The sequence below is a fragment of the Hakea prostrata genome, chromosome 4 (genome assembly GCF_041222555.1).
Source record: "Hakea prostrata isolate BN-2017 chromosome 4, UWA_Hpros_2, whole genome shotgun sequence".
Classification (NCBI taxonomy): Eukaryota; Viridiplantae; Streptophyta; class Magnoliopsida; order Proteales; family Proteaceae; genus Hakea; species Hakea prostrata.
The window spans coordinates 9639891-9659304 of NC_142603.1; the positions used below are offsets into that span (position 1 = coordinate 9639891).

Genomic DNA, 19414 nt, shown 5'->3' on the forward strand with positions numbered 1-19414 from the left:
TGCAGATATTTAGAACATATCTTATGTTAACAGTTTTCAGTTTTTTATTAAACTAATGCAGAAAGACTTACCACCCTCCATTATGGATTCCAAGACCCTTATTCACGTCTAGAACTGCCACAATTCGCTCCAATCCAATCTGAAAGACTCTTTCATGTCTTGCTGAAGTTCCAAAAAGACAACACTGACCAACCTATCATCAAAGGCATCAAATTAAAATCTGAGATAACTTACAGGTCACACAACAGAGAAAACAAGTATTGAATCAATCTAGAAGCTGTTTCCCTTATATTGCTGAAGTTTCTAATGAGACCATCGATCGCTATTGGAGAGGAGGGAGAAGTCCAAAGAATAAACGAGTAATCTGGACTTTCGTTCTTTGTTGACTTTAAAAAAAAAAATTGGTTAGGATAGGAATGGCATGGGCAACTGCTAGAAGCATAGCCTGACGAACAGATCACAAGCTCCAGGAATGGATGGAAGGTCACCAGTTGAGATGCTTTTTCAGGTACTGAGGCAAACCAAAGAGAATCGATCTCATGACTTATTTGGTTGTAACTTGTAGGGCATACGCTTTCCAAGTGAACTACTTCTTGCGACGCCTTTATTCTTTCCCTGCAAGTAGAAGAGGATACCTTTTTTGTGAGAGCGACCAGTTGATGATTTTATGTACAAAGCCTGGGAATTTCTGCAGTACTAGTTTTTCTGGGACTTGGCTGCAGCACTCAGAACTCCCAAGAATGTATGGCGTCGGATTCATGCCAATTTTTTCTTTTTTTGGTAAATAGAATCATGCTATGAAGACTTAAGAGCTACGCAATTTTATGCTCCCCAAGTGAAAACTAGGGCCCATCACACTCGACAGAGAGATACGAAATGGTTGAAACTTAAAAGAGCAAAGGTAAAAAGGTTGAAATTGCAGCCCTCTAAGGGCTAAAACCAGGGCCAATCACACTAAAGAAAACGATAGTGAAACAGTTGAAACTTACAGAAGAGCAAAGGGGAAACTGGCCGCAAAAGGGTTGTTAGTGCATGCCATGAAGCCATGCAGCTTTTCGCTCCCAACAGAAAACTAGGGCTAACCACACTTCACAGAAAAAATACTGAATTAATTTCAAAACTTACGGATCACAGGGGAAAAAGTTGGAAATTGACATTTACCTTAGAATCATGAATTCAAACTGAAATAAAACTAAAATAACACAAAATTTTAATGTGGTTCACACATCAATGTTGTGTGTTATGTCAACATGCAAATTACTTTTCACTATAAAGAAGAAGAAAAACATAGAAATCTTTCAACAATCTCAAGAATGATATTACAAGAACTCTCGTTCAAAACCCTAAACCAAAATTCTCAAATCTCAAAATGATCTCATAGGCAAACAAAAAGTACATATTTATAGATTTTAATCAAGTGGGTCGATCTATTGTAGATCTTAGTCGCCAACCAAAATATACCAACGATTGGTCTATCTTCAAAGTTAAGTACAAAAATTCAGATCACAACATTACATATATAATTGTAGAAAGAAGATAAAAAAAAATCACCAATGTCATGGAAAATAATTTCATTGACAAGTTTTAAAATTTGAAAAATGGATGACTTAGGCGCGGTGGGAGGAATCCTACCAGGAAAAGGATACTCAAATAGTTGAAACTCAAAAGAGCAAGGGTAAAAGGCTGGAATTTGACTCTTTTTTTTTTTCTCAGTAGAATATAATTTGACATATACAGATCTAGGAATAGGAAAGGCACCACTGTAATGGAAGAGAATTCCATAAACAAAGTTAAAAGTTTAGGAAATGGACGGGATCGACATCCTCTATAATTCCTTTCCCTACAATTCCCTCATAAGATTGTGCCATGTGGCATTAAGTAATTCAACGGTCATCCAATTCAAACTAGAGTTTAAATAAAATTCAAATTTAGTTTGAATTGGGTAACCGTTGGATTACTTAATACCATATGGCACAATCCTATGAGGGAATTGTAGGGAATTGTAAGGTAAGGAATTACAGAGGATGTGAATCTGAAATGGACGTCTCAATCTTCATTCCTTCTCACAGGAAATTTTTCTGGCCACCTCGAATGTATCAAATCGTTATTCATCTTAATATATGGTCCTTCACATCATATTGTCACTTGATCTAAGAAGACTCATAATTTTAAATGAAGAGAAAAACTTGCTGCTTAAAAACTCAGGTACAAGCAAGGTTCGAAATGTCGGCCAAAAATTGCTTGTTAGTGGCTGAAGACATCATCGACACGGTGACATTTAGTCAACATTTCATCAACTTTTGGTTGTGGAACCTTCGTAAATCGTCAGAGTTACTCGAATCTTGCTGCTGCTTCACCTTTGTTTTCTTCATCTGGAATTGAACGTCTGCAACTAATTCAAACTGATATGGGAAATTTGGAGATCAAACTCTACAATTTCATTGACTTAAAGATTGAAAGGAGATCCTTGCAGACCATGTATCATCACAATCTCTTCTCTGTTATTACACATTGTTTATGCTACAAGCTAGGGTATCGATTCTTTCCCCTTTTGGTGAACCGATATGTTTGTAAAATTTAGGATTTTCTTTGGTTTTGTTTAATTTTGAATTATTGATATTTTTGTTTGGCATTTTTTCATCGTTCTTCAAGAAATTAGGGCTATGAGTATTGGAGTCGGAGAAGGTGAAGGAGAAAGCTTCGAACAACACTTGCAGTAGAACTCATACTGCCAGCAATGAAAGCTTCAATTTTTATTGATATTTCGCCGGTTTGATAATTTTCCTACAATTTTTCGATAACTTTTGGTTACAGTCGTTTCGATGCTAGGTTTCGTGTAGCCTGAGAGATATGCTGATAATATACCTAGGTACAAGCAAACACAAAGGCTATCCAGCTAAATAGTCACATATGGACAATCTATCAAACACATGATTGACAAATTGCGACAGAGTTTTTAAGTAGTAAAAAATGGTGGAGACCCATGGAATCAGGGCGGTAATTGTTCTCCAATATGTGCAGCACACATGGTTGAAAAGCCACAATATACGTATTAGGAGTTTATGACGTCAGCCTTACGCTGCCATTTCTTCATCTGAAGTTCCTTGTAGATCTTCATAGAAATAGACATACTGTTGTTATTCGGATCTAAATTCCTCTCTTCTACTTTCTGGAACATCACATCTAACGAGAGCTCCCTGTCCCCCACCTCCATCCACTAAACCACACCAGTTTCATCACGTTGCAGTGGGAATGAAAACCACAAAGACCTCACCATAGGCGTGTACAGTAAAGAATAGGAAATAATGGAGAAGAAGCCCATCTTCACATACAGATACTGGTGTGTATGGGAAAATTTTGTCCTTTCGTAAGCCATCTGGGTTTGGTTCTCCATGTCTTGGGTTCTCATCCTCAGTGATAACCAACCCTCCAATAGCCTTTACCCGATGGATTATACCCAGTTGAGCAACTAGCATAGACAGACAACAGTTGCCAGAGTATCTGAAAGTGCGAGGGATTATTAATTTTCTTCTAAATTCTCATCCTTCCTTATTTGTACTACCATATCTAATCCCACTACCAGCTAATTTGCCTAGGAAATCTAGATGCATGGCTGGTGAAATGCTTAAAGCACAGAGAAAACAGACGCAATCATATTCTAATTCTAATTCTAATTCATGATTAAAGAGCCTCTTCTTTTGACAGTGATTCTCCTTCCCTCTTGTTGTTCTTTTGAGCTCCTCCATCCGGTGGTTCCTGAAGACGGGTCACACCATATGCTCTACGCTTTCACTAAAGGAAAATTCGCCAACTGGATGCACATCACTTCTTGCTTATAAGAAGACGCATGGCAGGCTCTTGCCATATCATCCTTTGACTGAACCATTGCTACTTCCCCTTATTTCCTTCACTACTCCAATCTTCAGTTACTTTTCCTTTAATTGCAACCCATACAAAAACATCTACCCTAGAACACTACCCAATAATCACCTTTTCTGGGTTAGAGGATTCCTTTCCAAATCATTCATGGCGTCTAATTCTATCTCTTCCTCACGTAGCTCTGGTTCATCTTGGACACGCAAGCAAGACAAATTGTTCGAGGAGGCCCTGGCCAAATACGACAAGGACACCCCTGATCGGTGGCAAAACATTGCTAGGGCTGTAGGAGGGAAATCTGCAGACGAAGTGAAAAGGCACTACGAAATCCTGATAGAGGATCTCAAGAACATAGAATCTGGCCAAGTTCCCTTCCCCAAGTACAAGTCTATTGGATGCAATGGAAAAGGTATTGGTTAAGTGTAGCAGAGTCGAGTATTTCACCTCCTTAGTTTTCTATCTTGTTGCTTTCTTTGGCTTGGTTCTATTATAAAAGGGTAAATCTGTGACAATCAATCTGCTATTCCCTAGTAGGTTCTATGTTCGTAGCTTTGGGTTTGGCCCTTCTTCTTGCTGCTCTTTACACAACCCCCCATACCCCTTTCTTTTGGCAACGGATTCTTTATTCATTCCCAAAAAAAAAAGAAAAGAAAAAAATCACCTCCTTATACCCCCAATGATTAAACACACAAGTTTTGAGTTTGATCCTTTTGATTTCAGCTTTTCATTGTCCTCCTGTATCAACTGTTCATTCCTTTAGTACTCTAGATAGCCTATTTGATGTAAGCAGCCATGTCCTCTAATCTGAGGAAATATCCAAGAAAGTTCCATGCAAGTCATCGCCCTTTGAAAATAAGAGGACAACATTAGAGTGAGCCATGAGCATGCTCCAGCCGCATCTCCCACCATTCATCGGGCTATCAAACTTCCTGAATCCTTTTTCTGGTAGAAAAACTTCCTGAGTCATGGTACATTAAATGCTCTGACTAATGGTCTAGGTACCACTTATGCAGTGGGAGACTGGGTGGGGAGGGTGACTCCTTCCCCCCCCCCCCCCCATCTCCGATTCTTCATGAACTACACGGGAAAGTAGAGAATTCAGAAAATATTAACTCTGGTCCATGAGTCGCTTCGCTTGGTAAGTTAAAGAAAAACTTTTGTCTCATCCCTAAACTTCCCTTTCTTAAGGTCCTTTTCACTGTCGATTTCAAACAAAAAGAAATACTTATCCACACAATACTAAGCTTTTTATCCTGTCCTAAAGGCCCCAAAAAAGTGCATATGAGGTGTGATTATTCTCACCTCTGAATCACATGTTCAGATGTCCTTGATCCTATGCTTCAATCACCATATAAAATACATTAAAGATAGACCCTGGTTTTAGTGGAACATTTTTTAAAAACTTGTCCATTCAGTTCTCCTTGACTAATTTATTATTTATCTTTGTCTTTTATTCATGAACAGTACTGAGCCTGTTGTGATTAAAAATCTACTTTCAAGTTTTACTCCTATTCAGAATATCTTGGATAAGCTAAGGTTTTATATGGACTATTTCTGATCCTGTCTTTCTCCTTGACAGGCTTCTGAAGTGCCAGAACAAAGTGTGATCGAAGAAAGCTTCATGGACTACATACAATTATACTGGTAGAAACCTGTCATAGGAAAAGAAAATTAGATGCTACAGCTTGTACAAGGAATCAGTCAGCAGTGGCTCGCCTTGTCTTACTTATATCTAGTTTTGGAGTTTCTACTTCGTCTAATGAATGTAACAATGATGGATCAATAAATCTAGGTTTACTATTGTTCCTGTCGTGATAGATTATCTAATTCAAAGACGTAAATGTGTACCAAATTAAGTGAATAACTCTTAAAGCAAGTTCGATGAATAGAAAAATGTTAATAAATAAATAAACAAAAACCCTAGATCTGCCGATTCTACAGAGAAGGCTATGATCTAAACGGAATAGCATAGAATAACGAAATTAAATGCACAACATTCAAACAATAAATTTAATACTCTAAATCTCAAAGCTGCATTGTTTACCACTACCAGCGCATGCGATTTAAACATTTTCTCCACTGCCATGGATTCTTGAATAATCAAAGTAAACTGAAATCGTGAATGATCAAAATCGTGAGATAATTCGGAACACTAACCTGATCAGTAATAGGTCCATCAAAATCTTTCACCTCCGAAATCCTCCAAAACAACTTCGTGAATCGTTGAACAATTGCAGAGAAATGAGAAGACAAATCCATAATCTGCGATGACGGATACGAACAGAGTTCTGACAAGAGAACCTTGGTGAAGCTGAAAAGTGAATGTTTTATAAGAAATGGCGGGAAAGTACCTACTTCAAATTAACTCCGACTTTTACCCCAAACAAAAAAAATAAATTAACCCCAACTTTCGACTTTCGCGCTCCAGATTTGAGAATAAAATGATATGTATAGCAACAACAGAAAGTAGAAAAAGACGGAGAACCTATACGTATAGTAGAACATTTAGGATTTTTTTTTCGGTTAAAAGTGCGCTTTATATTAATATTATAAAGATATTACATAGGATTTAGGATCGAAAGTAGTTATAATTAAGGGTGTCAATTGCATATAGAAACCGTTAAACCGTACTGAACCGCGCCGTCTAAAATGCACCGTACCGTACCGTTCAAAATTCGGTACAATACGTACCGAAACCGAATTTCTTCTGTACTGTTCGGTTTTAAGTACTCATACCGTTGGTATGTACCGAAACTGTATCGAATTGGTACCATACTAAACTAAGGGATATAAATTGTAATTTTACAATTAAAACACTTTACGTTTACGCTATTCCTAATTCCCTATTTCAGTTTTTTGTTTCATCATTCACTCATCTTCTTAGATTTACTTGTTTTGTCTTTATTAATTAAATTTACTTGCTTTATCTCTATTAATTTCAAATTTTATAGATTGGTTGATCACAATTTCATCAAGATCTTAATGAACTAATAACAACAGTGGCATAAGTTCATTTGTACCAAAACTGTACTGCACTAGATACCATATTTAAACTATTTTTCCGAACCGATTTAATACCGAAACCGTACCGTTTAAATTCGGTACGGTATGGTTCTGGTTTTTGGTAGTCATAGTTGGTACCGTACCGATTGACACCCTTGACTTATAGCCAGTCCGGTCTTGCTCAACAATAGCCGAGAGACGGAGTGGCAAATGATCAACATGAAGCTCTATTCCAGAATCGTCTAAAACCAAACCATCCAAGTAATCGGTGGCCGCATTAACCTCCTTTAGAAGATGTACAAAAATACAATGGTGAAAAAGCAATTGCATTCCCCAAATATCCTCCAAAATATCACGAGTTGACCACAAGGCTTCACTTGAACGAGTGATTTGCTGAATCGCTTGAGTCGAGTTGCTATAAATTTCAACACAAGAATAACCTCGTTGACGAACATATCGCATACCCAGACGGATTGCGATCAATCCATACATAGAACACTAAAAGAAGCACAACCACCTACAACAACAAAGAGAACCTCGCCTGTAGAGTTTCTTCCAATTGCTTCATAGCCCCCATGATTTGAACTAGTGGCGATCAAACCGAATTGTCACAATTAATTGCATCCCAATGTGATGGGGGTTTAGTACAGGAGAATCGTAGTCTGGCCGAAAGAGCATAATTAAAAAAATGTGAGTCCCATGTGTAGTGGGGTAAAGGAGAAGGAAAGGAAATGAAAGAAAAGTGTTAATAAAATAGCAAAAGTTTGCTTTTTTTAAAGAATTTCTCCACCCCGCCTTTATTCCAGCAAACAAACACAACTAACCGGTGAAGAAATCTGCACAAAAGTTTACTTCTCCAGCATGGTGTTCAAAGACGCACTCCAAGAACGGCGAGGTCATCTCATTTAATGTCTTCCACAATATCAACCACCTTCTACGAAACCAAGAATTTCCCGAACACCATCTAGATCGCCGTGTCGGGGGAGTCGCATCCGAAAGGCATTGAAGCCCTCTTTTGATAGTGAGCTCCATAAATGGTACCATGGAACCACCTAAACGATTCCTGATGGGACCATCGAATCACACAGACCGGCTGGCCCTTTAAGGTAAACCGAACCCTTGGTTTTCCAACCTAGTGATGGCATCGTTGATTACTGTTGGGTTATGAAAAATCCCACCGAATAGAACAATCAGCAAATAAGAGAAAATAATAACACAAGAATTTACGGCCAGGAGATTCTGTTTCTAGTATATATCAATGACGACTTGCATCAGAAGTCAGAACCTTCTTTGAACTCGAATAGGACCCTGTGAAAATCCATGTGTTCCTTTCTTCGAAGAATTTCCCCTATAGAATTTCCCACACCTGCTAGATCAACATGTTACGACTGAAGTTCATGTGTTCCTCCATGCATATACCATCATCGTCCCTCAACGTAGCCACCTGGTCTGACTTGTCTCTTCCCAAAGCAGTTGCTAGGAGAATATTGCGATTGGTAATTGGCCCATTTTTTTAACTATGGGTCAAACCATAACAACGTGCTTGGGTCCTGCTCATTAACATCAAGTCATATAATTTGGGAGATAGGATTGGAATTTTCGTCGAAATTTTGATATTGACCGTCAAAATTCAATGGTCAAAAATTTTGAATCTTATGGTCGAAATTTCGGCTTGATGGTCATGCGCATTGGACTCAAGCTTTGTGGCATAACGTGTTGTTACTCGTTACCGTCTTTGATTAGGCACTTGACGCATTTTTTCAAATGTTCAATGCTGTAAAAATCGGTGGTCATTTGTGTTTTAAATGCACTTGAGTTACCTATATGTACACCAAAAAATGAGTTTAGTTTGGAGATAGGGAAATTATCATACCTCTAGGAAAAGGTAAAAAAAAACTATTGTACCTTCCTTCTCTTTCTCTTCCTAGCTTTCCTCAAACATTTCTTTTTCTTTTGAGTCAGGCAAATATACTTATAATAGATGTCATGCTTTGGTATTTGAATGTGTTTTTTTTTTTTTTGCTTCAGGATGGATCTCTCTTATTGGATTTTCTCTCATCTTTCCTTTATCAAAGTTAATTGCAATTTAGTGTGGAATCCAAGCATTAAGATGAGGTATTGGTGAAGGTTCACTTATCTCAGCTTTGTCATGTGGTATTCAACGTAATTCAGTTTTTATTGGAGATGCGTTAGCTCTCAGGTCTGATTTAATTTCTACATGCAACCAAGAATAAGTTCCATAATATTGTGGTTGACTTTGATTGTAGCGTAGACATCAATAATAACTTTTTGACAATTGAGTTAGATCCTATTATCTTTAGCATTTCTCAATTTTTGTCCTCCTTTATTTCTTGCTTGATTCAATGTATCCTAAGATCTGTAGATCCTTCGATAAACGTGGTCCAGTCGATTGAAGTCTCGTCTATTTGATAGCATACAGATCCATGGCTCATACAACTTTGTAGGTGTGAAGCTAATAATTATAAGAGCTCTTTGATAGAATGATTCTTCCGTCTTTAAAAAAAAGAAAATTCCATTAGAACCCACTATTTTAGTTTGTGGGGGCTCCTTCAACTGTTGATCTCCTTTTTGCACTTCCTTGTACTCTGTAGTTCAGAAATTTGGACAAAAAGCAATGTGGGTTAGGTCGAGGAAAAAATTGAAGGGGAGAATCTTTTAGTCAAAAAAATTTACTTTGTATTTTTTACTGGATTAAAAGAAAAAAAAAAAATGTTTATAAAGCTTAGTGCTGCAGCATTCCCAAAATCCCATCACTAGAAGTCTTTGAAAGCCCAAGAGCCCATAATCCGTTGGAGCGTAGATATTTAAACTTGGGTGTCCAGCCCAGAATTCAATACAAGTTTCGGCGGTTGGGCCTTCTGGCTTGTCCTTCTGCAACAACCGTAAAACCCTAAACCCTAGCCGCTTTCCTCAACTTCTATCTTCCTGCCAAAGCTTCCAAAATCTCAAAAGCATGGGTTAGAAACATTTCGTTTCGTAGCAGAAAAATTCATGTTCTTTGTCGACAGACCAAGGCGGCAAGCCTATACTTTTGAAGGTCTGCCATGGCTGCATCAAGGATATCATCCTGCGCAGCAATGGCTGCAGCCGTCGCTTCGTTTTCATATGCTGATCATGTGTATGCAGATGGCCAATTTCGCTTCTTTCCCTTCTCTTCCCGGCCCTCGACAGAACAGGAGGCTCAGACGACTCCTCCACCAGTAGAATCGAAGCCGGCGGCCGAAGAGCCAAAGGGCAGATCCTCCGGATTCGATCCCGAATCATTAGAAAGAGGTGCCAAGGCCCTTCGATATATCAACAGCTCTCCGTATTCCAAACAGGTATTTGTTGTTTCGTTCTTGAGGTTGTGATCGCAAGTGTTTTTTTTGGAACTATATTTGAATTCTGGAATTTGGTGCATCCACATTTCCTTGTTTCCGTCAGGTTTTTGAAACCATGAGGATGCAAGAGGAAACTCGATTGGCCGAGCTGGGCTCTGAACAAGCCCAATTTCAAGCCGTCCAAGCTCAAGCGGATATTGTGAGTGGTTTTGGTCTAGTTGTGAGCAATTTTATACAGCTTTTATTCATTTAATTTTGTGTGTCCATGTTCAAGTGGCATGACCGAAATTTATAGGCAGCAAATCACTTGAGTTAATCATCCAGTCGAATTGTGTCTTCCTAGATCTTATATATTCATCATTATATAATGTGTTTGTTTTAATTTTATTACTTTCTTTCCTCTTACGAGTAGCTGTCCTGTATTCTCAGGAGAAGCAAAGAAAAATGGCAGAAGAGCAACGAAATCTAGTGCAACAACAAGCCCAAGCAAAGGCACAAATGGCACGTTATGAAGATGAGCTCGCCAGGAAAAGAATGCAGGTAGCTTTTGTTATCATTTAAAATTCCGGATTGTTCTCTACTTTTATGTGTGCTTGTGTGAGGAGGGGGAGGGCTGTTTGGGGGTATTGAATTAGCTGTGTAAGGGAACTACATGAACCAGTTCATTGATTTACCGAAGAGCTATAATCATTGCAAGAATTTCATCCAAAAGCTTGCAGTGGTTACTTTGTTCCTTTGAAGAATTGCCTAATTCATTGCTCTCACCATCTAACTTATCATTTGGTTTGGTCAAGCTGTTTATAACTCCTCCTGAGTGGAAATCATCAACAATTGTTTTATTGGTCAAAAAGAAAAACAAGATAGAGAATTTTACGCGTACACCCCCCAAATTGGTGCAAAACTCAGGTGTGGTCCCTTTACGCCATATATTTCATTTGGGTCCCCCAAACTATTAGCGTTCCAAGGTGTTAACATGATAGGGGGAATGACCATCGTATCATCAAATAAAATAAAGTCAAATGAAATTACCAGTTTACTCTTACTCATATCCTATTTTCAAAGAACCATACAGATGGGTGCTGGAAATCACCCACCACCACCCCACTGCCGGAAACCACCCACCACAAAAAATGAAGAAGTCCGCCCTGTCCCCTTTTGCCTCCAGCTTGTGCAACCCCTTTCAAGTCTAGCATTCTTGTTGATTGAAAAGAATAAAGTAACCCCTTTGATCGTTAGATAAACCTCTTTTTGGATTCCGACACTGAGCATTCAATAGCTTTAATGGGTTTCCTGATTTGATAAGGAAACTAAGAGATTTTCCGTTATTTTTTCCCTCATCCTTTTTGGCTCCTTATTCCTCTAGAGATATGGAAATTATGGTGTCTCCTGAAAGAATCCCAATCTTTTTGGTGGCAAAGGATTCTGTATTTTTGTTCCTCAGACCAATCTCCAACAAATACTGGGTTGTAAATTATCGATAATCTCTGGTAACTATTTGGATATTTGTGTGATTTGGAAAAGAAACTTGAGTTATTTTGGATCTGGGTAGGTAGCCATGAAGTTTCGCTTGTCTGAATTCGTGTTTCTTGTTAATTGCTTGATGATCAGATTTTGGCTACAAACCCTGGTGATCCATTAGCCTTTTTTTAATCCTCTTTTTCCTTAATCTTGTGAGTTTTCTAGGAGATGGAGGGGAAGTAAAACAAAGAGGAAATAACCCTAACATCCAATGAAACTCTAAAACCCTAACCAAGGAGGTGGTGGATGGTTTCCGGCGGTGGCACAGCTTAACCAGTGAAGAAGATGGGCGAAGGAGGAATCCCTTCACCCACCTATATGTTAACATTTATAATATCTTTATAATATCTTTTGAAAACAAAATTTTAATTGAGGGTAATTTTGTCATATTTTGAATTTTACTAAGTAACAGTTGAATGGACTTTGACAAAGGGGACACAAATGCAATGTATGGTGTAACAGGGACCACGCCTGAGGTTTGCACCAATTTTGGGGGATATAAATGTAAAATTTTAAAGTGAAAGAATATGATTTTAAGTATATTTTGTCTAGTTTTAGTACTTAAGCTTTGTTCTGGTGAAATTGTAGCTTTTAATTGCTGTTTCAACAGAAACCAGATGAATACTTGTGACAGTACTGATTTGTGCCACTTTGAGTTTCAACTAAGTTACAAACAAGTAGTCGACTGAAAAGTACCTAGTTTCAGCAACTTTTTCCACTTTGACCTGCTCATGACAGAGTTTTGTCTAGGAAAAACCAGGTTTTATTAAAAGTAAAACTGGCCACAGCTGGACTTGATGCAAAATTTCAGAACTTTTGGTGAAAGTCAAGGACTTAAAACTGCCACGTCCAGTATTAGACTGGTTGTGGTTATGAAGAGATCATTCAATGCCATTCATCCATGCCTGATTGTTGTTTGTAGGCAGACCATGAAAGCCAGAGGCAACATAATAGTGAATTGGTTAGGATGCAAGAGGAGTCTTCTGCTAGAAAAGAACAGGCTAGACGTGCAACAGAAGAACAAATCCAAGCTCAGCAACGCCAGACTGAAAAAGAGAGAGCTGAGATAGAACGGGAAACAATAAGAGTCAAGGCAATGGCTGAGGCTGAAGCTCGAGCCCATGAGGCCAAACTGACAGAAGACCATAACAAGAGAATGCTTTTAGAACGGATAAATGGAGAAAGAGAGAAGTGGCTTGCTGCCATCAATACAACTTTTGGTCATATTGAAGGTATATATTTGCTGAATGCTATGGGTTTTATTACTTTTAACTAAATTCAGCGGCAGATGAGTCGCCTAGTCTGTAATTACTTGACTTGTGCCTGTGTCATGGTTTTTATTATATTAGGGTTCAATGGCCAGATCATCAAATTCTTAAGATGCTGATATGGCTGACCTCTGCTGATAGAAAATCCAATTCATTGCTCATTTGGATTCATGCAATTTGAGCCTCCTTAAATTTAGGCATGCATGTTAATCATATCCAATATTTTCATTTACAAAGTAGCATGGCTAATTTGTGGTAGATCCATACTGGATACTGGGTTCTTGAAGTCTGTGTCAGATGCTGAGATTTAATCCTCATGCTGCTTTCATTCAGTTTTGGTTGCATCTTAGCGTCAGTTTTGTAATTGGACTTATTTAAACTAAAATATATTAATCTAATATATATCTTGTCTTGAAATTGCATATCAATGTTAACCTAGGAAAGACGTTTTGGGTGGAAGTTGCAAGGTTTGAGTTGGATGCAAAGCTTCATACTGTTATATTTATTAAGCTGTAGTATAATCTTTATTTGTGAAGCATGTGTATGATATTGTGATGATCACCGTTCAATTTCTATCTGCAGGGGGTCTCAGGATGTTATTGACGGATCGTAGTAAATTGGTCATGGCCGTTGGTGGAGCTACTGCATTGGCTGCTGGAGTTTACACGACTAGGTACTTAAAGCTGATCTTCATGGTGCATTTGTAATGCAGTATCTGTTTGGAAATTTTTGTGGTTCAATTCAACTTCAATTGTTTATATTTAAACTTCTTTTCATTTGCTGAAAGCTAAGAACTGTTGGAAACAACTATTAGGAATTTGAATTATATGTCAGGAATAGAAATCCTCTGTAAAATGAGGTTCATTTGGTATCCTGGTACCTTAGGTTTTGTTGATTTGATGTAAATTTGCCACCATTGGCAGCCTTACATTAGACTGCCATCAAGGCATGCTATGGGTACTAAAGAGATACATGTCAGTGTGCATGTTTGACAATGACTTGGTCATTTGGACTCTGCTTATTTTGATGGAAGAAAAAGGGTAAAAATCAGATTGAGGTCATGAGATCATTCTCTTGTTAGTCTCTGTTCTTTCTTCTTTATATATCTCTTATACTTGGTTGGCAGGCTAAGTAAATTTCTTAACCTGTTGGTTTGTGGTTATTTCCATTGTACTTTCTTTGTGTAAAGTTCAATGATTGGGATTTATTACATCATGCTTCTTAATCCTTTTTTTCCGTTCTTTTTTGAATACTTACAGAGAAGGTGCTAGGGTGACTTGGGGTTACATTAACCGCATATTGGGCCAACCTTCCCTCATTCGTGAATCATCCATTGCAAAATTTCCATGGTCAGGGATTGTTTCTCATGGTCTTAAGAAGGTTTTGAATTCTAATACTGGTGCACAGCATAAAGCCTTTGGGGACATAATTCTTCACACCTCTTTGCAGAGGAGGATTGAGCACCTTGCTCGGGCTACGGCAAACACCAAGTCTCATGAGGCACCTTTTCGGAACATGCTCTTTTATGGTCCTCCTGGGACTGGTAAAACTATGGTTGCAAAGGAGATAGCTCGGAAATCGGTATGCTTCTTTTACATGTTTATTTTGACACCCCCCTTGCATGGCACCCAAAAAGAAAAACCATGTTGCAACACGTTTTTGTTTATATTTTGGTTGATAGAATAACTAGTAGGCACAACCTATGTGATGCTTGGCATTAGGTTAACTGGAATAGAAAAGTGAATTAAGCCTTTACTTTTATATGTAGGCTTTCCCCATTTCTGGAAACCATCCACAAACTCTAGAAAACCTGCATAGTCTAATCGAACCAAAGAAAGCATGACATAATTGGATCAAACTACCCTCAGAGCTAGGAGAACTGGATCCCATTTTGACCATATTTTATCGTTTCCCCAAACCAAGAAAAAAACCCTAATTGGGTGATATTCCATATTCATTAATCATCCACCATTGAAGAAATTCCGAGCCTTAAAGATTTTCCCATACACTCACTTGGTGTAACCACACCATCAAACCCTAGGTCTTGTGAATCCTAACCCAGTGTTTTGCCCTACCTGGGCTTACCAATTCATCCCAAATCAATTCTGGATATTGGCTACTAATTGGTCTCCTCCTATCTACAACTTTGTTTTTGGCTCCTTTGTGAAGCAACTGGGGAGGAAAGATTCCTGAAAATATTTAGTAAGCATTGCTAGTAAAGGACATCCAAATCCCTTTGTTTGGTCATCCAATTGATTGAATTGCATGGCACAACAAATGACTATTGTAGTATCTGGAGTATCTTCAAAGTTATAGCTGGATGGGAGATTTTTATTAGAGGACTATCAATTGTAAGAGAGATTCAGGGAACAGATTATTGCGGTAAATCAACTGATGGATAGGTTGCAAGATCTACACCAGTTATATTGCCTTAGGATGCGTTTGTTTGCTGAAATAAAGGTGGGGTGGGAAAATTCTTGAAAAAAGTGTAAATTTCTTACTTTTCCCTTAAATCCCAAAATGGTAGATTGTTTGGTTGCTTGGGGTGCGAAAGTGAGAGACAAGTTTCCTTGAATCAAGGAAACTTGTCTGGTGATGTGGCAGCCCAATTTTTCCCATGCCAAGCCATTTTAAAACCCCACATATTTGGTGGGATTTTGTGGGAAAGTTGGGAAAAGTAAAAAGTGGGACCCACCACTATCACTTTTCCACAAAACCCTTTCCTTTCCTTTCCTTCTCCCTCACCCCACTACACATGGGACCCACATGTTTTTTTTTTCACCCCTTTTTCCCACCCCACCTTTGCAAACAAACGCAGCCTTATGATCTAATTCTGGAAACTGAAGCCCAGGTGGAAGTTAATCCTATGCTGATGGAGCAGCAGATGAACTGCTATTCTGGATGTTATTGCTTGGCATAACATGGAGGATTATAATTTAACATGGAGATTGTGTTTAGACTTCAGATGGATGAATCTTTGGAGTACCCATACAAATTGAGGGCATTGTCTCATAATTTATCAGCCGGTTAACCTGTAAAATGAATTGCATAGTCTGATTCATGGTTCAGTGGTCCAGATCAAAATATAAAGTGCTGGAAAATGATGATTTTTTTGGACGGATGAACTGGGTCTTTATGTTGAGGTTTAATGTGCAATAGGCCCTAGGTGGGAGTTCCAATATGTTGACCTGTTGATGATGATAGGACCTGAACAAAAGGGGGTGTGAGAGGCGAGGGGTAATGGCTGGAAGGGACTGGAAAGAGGATGGGTCAATTTCAGAGGGTTATGGGGAGGGAGATCCATTTTGCCACTTCTGTTGAATGGGGTGTGACAGCAGTAATTTTCTTTTCCTATTTGTGACTGGGGAGTAAGACAGCTAGAAAGGCTCCTCACCTAACTTGTCAAGTCAGAGTAATCTTTGTTGTAGAATATCTGTTCTGCTGTGCTCTTGGATTGATTAATTTCGTTGTAAATGTTCTACCTGAATTTGGGATTGTTAGTCAGCTCGCAGAGCAAGAGAAGTGCTGTGGGTCGGTGGGAGGGATACCATTTCTCCCTTTCAAATATTAACTCTTTTTTTCTTTCCCCCCTGGTCTGTTTGTCTGTTTGTTTGTGGAAAATACAAATCTAACCACACTTGAGATTTTTCACTGACGTTGACAAGAAATTTTGTTTGATGAAAGGGAAAATATGTAAAGGTGACAGTATATGACTTTGCTTCTGGTATTGAATGACTTCTTACAGGGTCTGGATTACGCCATGATGACAGGAGGAGATGTTGCACCTTTGGGTCCTCAGGCTGTGACTAAAATCCATGAAATATTTGATTGGGCTAAAAAGTCAAAGAAAGGCCTACTGCTCTTTATTGATGAGGCTGATGCATTTCTTTGCGAGTAAGTTATCGTCGACTTGATGCATAGTACGGTTTCTTTGTACGGTTTATAATTTTCAAAGTTGCTGTAGGTCTCTTTCTTGATTGAAGAAATCTAGAGTTGCATTTCTAGGCAACTTTTCTGTATCAACAATGCATGTGAAGTGACTAAGTTTTGTGATAGTATGAATGAATTAAAAGTTGTTGGTACTTTCTCATCAATATTTCATGGTGATTCAAGAATTTTATTCCATCAGGAACCAATTTTGTGCAAAGTTTCATGACATGTACTTCTTGTGTTGCAGGCGTAACAGCATTCACATGAGTGAAGCTCAACGAAGTGCTCTTAATGCATTGCTGTTTCGAACTGGAGATCAGTCAAGGGACATAGTCCTTGTTCTGGCTACTAATAGACCTGGTGATCTTGATAGTGCTATCACAGACCGCATGGATGAGGTGATTGAGTTTCCACTCCCAGGGGAGGAGGAACGTTTCAAATTATTAAATCTCTATTTGAACAAATACCTCTCCAGAGAAGAGAAGAATGATTCCTTGTGGGGATTGAAAAAGAAGCCACAGAAGATAACCGTAAAAGACATTTCTGAGGATGTGCTCCGCGAGGCTGCCCGGAAGACAGAAGGTTTCTCTGGTAGGGAGATAGCAAAGCTTATGGCTAGCGTCCAAGCTGCGGTGTATGGGAGGCCAGATTGTGTTTTGGATTCAGAACTTTTCAAGGACGTTGTAGATTATAAGGTTGCAGAGCATCACCAGCGTATAAAGCTTGCATCAGCTACTGTTTAGCTAGCTAAACAAAAATTTTCCTTGCATGATTCTTAAGAGAGCCGAAGAGTTGATCCTATTTATTTCTTGGATGATTCTTCTGTGTTTTTTTGGGGTAAATTTCTTGGATGATTCTTCGCAGAGCAACGAGAGCTGCCTTCAAAGATATTGTATACCTAATCCATGATTTGGGAAATTTTGTCTCCATTTTACTTCAGTCTCCGTGTGGAGGAGTCATTCACTTGTTTGTTTATGGATATGGTGAAGTGAATTATAGCCGTTTGATGTGTTTGCTTCAGGATGTTTGAAGATTGGTGCGTAAACAGGAGGCAATGTTTCCTGAGAGAAGATGCTGTTCCCAACAAGAATTAATGTAATCCCCTACAAGAGTTCCGAATATGACATGGGATGGCACTAACGTGAGTGTAAAAGGAGTTATTAGATGCTCTACCAAAAAAAAAAAAAAAAGTAAATTATATAAGACCTCCAAAAACACTTCACTTTTAAGTTTGAAAAATATAGACATCTTAAAATGATTTTTTCATTGGACACATTAGTCTAATTTGTTATTGAAAATTGTTTTTTTTTTTTATTTCAAAAATATCTCTATCAAAATATAATAAAAAGTGATTTAACAAATTTTTAGTGATAAATTGCATTAATGTGTTCAATGAAAATTTAATTTTGATGTGTTTGTGTTTTTCAAATATAAAATAATGTTATTGTTTTTTTTTGTAAGAAAAATGATATGTTATTGTTTTAAGGCTTCCATTTTGAAGTGCCAATGAAATTTGTTTAAAAATATATATATATATATATATATATATATATATATATATATATATATATATATATATATATATATATATATATATATATTTTTTTTTTTTTTTTATATATATATATTAGTGCAGTATTTAGTTTATAAATTATTATGTTTACATTTTCTATAATTTATTCTAACATGACTTTTGATAAAATCTTACAAGCGAGCTTCATTTGGAGCCAAAAATCAAAATGTTCTTTTTTATTTTCTCTTTTCTTCATTTTTGGTCAATAATTATAGACAATCTAAACTGTACACTCGGTCAGGATTTTGGATTTCGGATTTAAATAAATCCATGTTTCTTGCAAGAAATAAATGCAATGATTTTCAAACTAATGGAGCATATATGTAATTTACTCGTTCAATACTTCAATATATGCGAAGCCATAATAGAGAACACTAATCCATACTTTAACACCCCCGTGTCCAAAAAAGGATTAAAAATAGAAGAGGTTGGTATTTCTATTTCCAACACAAAAGTGGAAAAAGAATTTAGAAGGGATACCAAACCCATTTAAAATAATAAAAAATACCAAAAAATAAGAATAAGAATTAATACCAAATAGGCCCTTAAGATGGTAGAGACCAAAATCATGGAGGTGTTACATCTTACTAATGGGAATCCAGGTCGGGCTAGACAGGTCAGTGGATCCAAGACTCAAGGGGCTAATGGTTAATTTTAGGACTTTGGACCACTCCTATGGTCCTATCCACAGATTTCGGATAATCTATCATGACGGTTATTGACCACAAATTACAAGGGATGGTCTTTTTTTTTATTTTAAATGTTCTATTATTTTTTACTTATAGTTCCCATATAATTTTTGGTTTTAAAGCCATAAAGAGAACACATATGTCAGGGGAGATAATGGACGCTCCTACTCACATGCCACAAATGTGGTCAAAGAGACAAACCAAGCCACTCAAAGA

General features: G+C 37.8%; 2 protein-coding genes and 1 long non-coding RNA gene across 3 annotated transcripts; 2 read left to right on the forward strand and 1 right to left on the reverse strand.

The window, feature by feature from the left end:
• Positions 1-274: 274 nt before the first annotated feature.
• Positions 275-6144, reverse strand: LOC149017711 (uncharacterized). The gene is made up of 3 exons (XR_016172732.1): positions 6034-6144; positions 990-1087; positions 275-615 (listed from the first exon to the last, which is right to left on the reverse strand). It is a non-coding gene; the product is annotated as an uncharacterized LOC149017711 (long non-coding RNA).
• LOC149017712 (protein RADIALIS-like 3) lies at positions 3885-5659 on the forward strand. The gene is made up of 2 exons (XM_089154217.1): positions 3885-4285; positions 5456-5659. The coding sequence occupies exons 1-2, from the start codon at positions 4027-4029 to the stop codon at positions 5461-5463; spliced, it is 267 nt and encodes an 88-aa protein (XP_089010343.1). The 5' UTR covers positions 3885-4026; the 3' UTR covers positions 5464-5659.
• A 3591-nt stretch (positions 6145-9735) lies between the features above and the next one.
• On the forward strand, positions 9736-18077 carry LOC149017713 (AAA-type ATPase family protein). Its single transcript, XM_089152034.1, has 8 exons — positions 9736-10220; positions 10324-10419; positions 10650-10760; positions 12661-12970; positions 13589-13679; positions 14266-14587; positions 16752-16900; positions 17184-18077. Exons 1-8 carry the CDS (start codon positions 9945-9947, stop codon positions 17677-17679), a joined length of 1851 nt encoding a protein of 616 aa, XP_089008160.1. The 5' UTR covers positions 9736-9944; the 3' UTR covers positions 17680-18077.
• The last annotated feature ends 1337 nt before the right edge of the window (positions 18078-19414 follow it).